The 2,541-nt window shown below is 44.1% G+C and overlaps 1 protein-coding gene across 1 annotated transcript; it reads left to right on the forward strand.

Moving 5' to 3' along the window:
• The first annotated feature begins 905 nt into the window (after positions 1 to 905).
• On the forward strand, positions 906 to 2,541 carry GJA10 (gap junction protein alpha 10). Its single transcript, XM_054568863.1, is given in 3 exon segments — positions 906 to 2,364; positions 2,367 to 2,411; positions 2,414 to 2,541. Coding segments are annotated over 3 exon segments (1,632 nt in total).

Raw genomic sequence — 2,541 nt, forward strand, 5'->3', positions numbered from 1 at the left:
CTTGTTAATGTCAGCTATGCCTTGATTCTTTTTCAGATCCCAGGCTTGCTAAAGAACCAATTTTATTCACTTTTCATTTGAGTTAGCAAAGTTTCCATGAAAACATGCTTTTTGGATGTAACCATATGTCTTATTGTTACTGTTACTGTGCCTTGTTAATCTTTATTGTTATTCCATGCTAGTTTCTGAGGGTTTCTTTGGCTGATTTCTGTTTTCCATGTACTTTTAGTCTTGCAATGGGAGCCATGGATACTATGAGGACCTTTGTTTTTCTGCTGATGATTATCCCAGTGAGAAGAACCAAGTTTTAAAATGAAAAGATAATTCAATCCACTATTATTTATTGATACCTTCTGTATGCAAAGAAAAAAATGCTATAGAAAGTCCCTCTGTGTATTTATATCTTACATATATATATTTTTTATCTGCAAAGTGTTCACTTTTCCAGGAAAGGGGACATAAGACACAACCATCACACAACTCAATTTAGGTACAGTGCCACAGTAAGACTTATTTAAGATCATGTAGGATGTATGGTAAATGGGACATCTCAGGTAGGTTGAAAAATGAGCAAAATTGTGGAGTAGGTGGAATTGTAGAAATATGAGGGCCAATGAATATGCTAAAATGACAGTCAATTTTGTGTAGGAGAGAAGAGGATAGGAAGTAAATTGGATTAGACTGTGAGAAGTCTTTAGCTTCCCACCGCCAAAAAAATCTTATATTCCTTGGAACTATCCTATTTCATCAAGCATAGGCTACAAATAATAGGGCTGGAAAACCTTTCATAGTTTTACTGACATGAAAAAAGAACTTGCTGTTTTGCTGAGCCTGAGTCTTTATGCATTGCACCCATGTTTGTGTATGTGTGTGTGTTTTTATATTTCAGACGTTAATCTCTTACCATGGGGGACTGGAACTTATTGGGTGGCATTCTAGAGGAAGTTCACTCTCACTCAACCATAGTGGGGAAAATCTGGCTGACCATCCTCTTCATTTTCCGAATGCTGGTACTTGGTGTGGCTGCTGAAGATGTCTGGGATGATGAACAGTCAGCATTTACCTGCAACACCCAGCAGCCAGGTTGCAACAACATCTGTTATGATGATGCTTTCCCTATCTCTTTGATCAGGTTCTGGGTTTTACAGATCATCTTCGTGTCCTCTCCCTCTCTGGTGTACATGGGCCATGCCCTTTATAGACTCAGGGCCTTTGAAAAGGAAAGGCAGATGCAAAAATCACACCTCAGAGCCCACATGGAGAATCCAGGCCTTGAATTGGAGGAGCAACAAAGGATAGATAGACAACTGAGGAGGTTAGAGGAGCAGAAGAGGATCCACAAAGTTCCTCTGAAAGGATGTCTACTGCAAACTTATGTCTTACACATCTTGACCAGATCTGTGCTGGAAGTAGGGTTTATGATAGGCCAGTATGTTCTCTATGGGTTTCAAATGCACTCACTCTACAAATGCACTCAACCTCCATGCCCCAATGCAGTGGATTGTTTTGTATCCAGGCCCACAGAGAAGACCATTTTCATGCTCTTTATGCACAGTATTGCAGCCATCTCTTTGTTCCTTAATGTACTAGAAATATTCCATCTGGGAACCAGGAGAATCATGAGGGCACTTTATGACAAGTCAGGCAATAATGACATTGAGGATGAAAGGGGCCCTTCATTTCATTTGAAAAAATATTCAGTGCCCCAGCAGTGTATGATTTGCTCCCCCTTGCCTGAAAGAATTTCTCTACTCCAAGCCAATAATCAGAAACAAGTCATCCAAGTGACTGTGCCGAAGTCCAAAAGCTTGTGGCCAATCCCACAGCCCAGGCAGCTTGAGGTAGACACTGGCGGTAGTAAAAATGACTGGGCCGAGAAGGATCAGCACAGCGGACAGCTCCACGCCCACAGCCCATGGCCCTGGGATGACTGTGTTAGAAATCAGCACCCGGGACAGCAACCGGACCATGCCTCCTTAGGCGCAGAGCACACAATGTCCCAGCCCTGGCTAGGTGCAACGACAGCTCCTAGGCTCTCTCCATCCTACGCAATAGGAACCTGGGAGCCCCCCCCCCCCCAGGACTTGCAGCTCTCAAGGGAGCCTCTCACAGATTCGCACAGTCACTGCAGAGACAGCGATGGCAGCGTGAGAGAGAGTGGGGTCTGGACAGATAGATCTCGCTCGGGCGGCCGCAAGGCCAGCTTTCTGTCCAGATTGCTGTCTGAAAAAGGACAGCTTCACAGCGACTCAGGAAGCTCCAGTTCTCGGCATAGCTCTTGCTTAGACTTTGCACACCAGGAAAACAGCCCCTCGCTTCTGCCTTCAGCCACTGGGCACAGAAGGTTGATGGTAAGTCACACTAACTGATCAAGGAACTATTACAAGAGGCGTTCCACTGCGGCCCATTCTTGGCCCTCCCTTTCCTCCTTCGTGGTGTGTATATGTTTGTGTTGGGAGAGAGGGGGAAGAGGAGAGGGGGGTTAATTTATGGAGAATTAAATTAATTTATTTAATACATTCCGGTAAATACAATTCATAA

The sequence above is a fragment of the Pteronotus mesoamericanus genome, unplaced genomic scaffold (genome assembly GCF_021234165.1).
Source record: "Pteronotus mesoamericanus isolate MK-2021 breed Mesoamerican mustached bat unplaced genomic scaffold, CSHL_Meso_final contig_20, whole genome shotgun sequence".
NCBI lineage: Eukaryota > Metazoa > Chordata > Mammalia > Chiroptera > Mormoopidae > Pteronotus > Pteronotus mesoamericanus.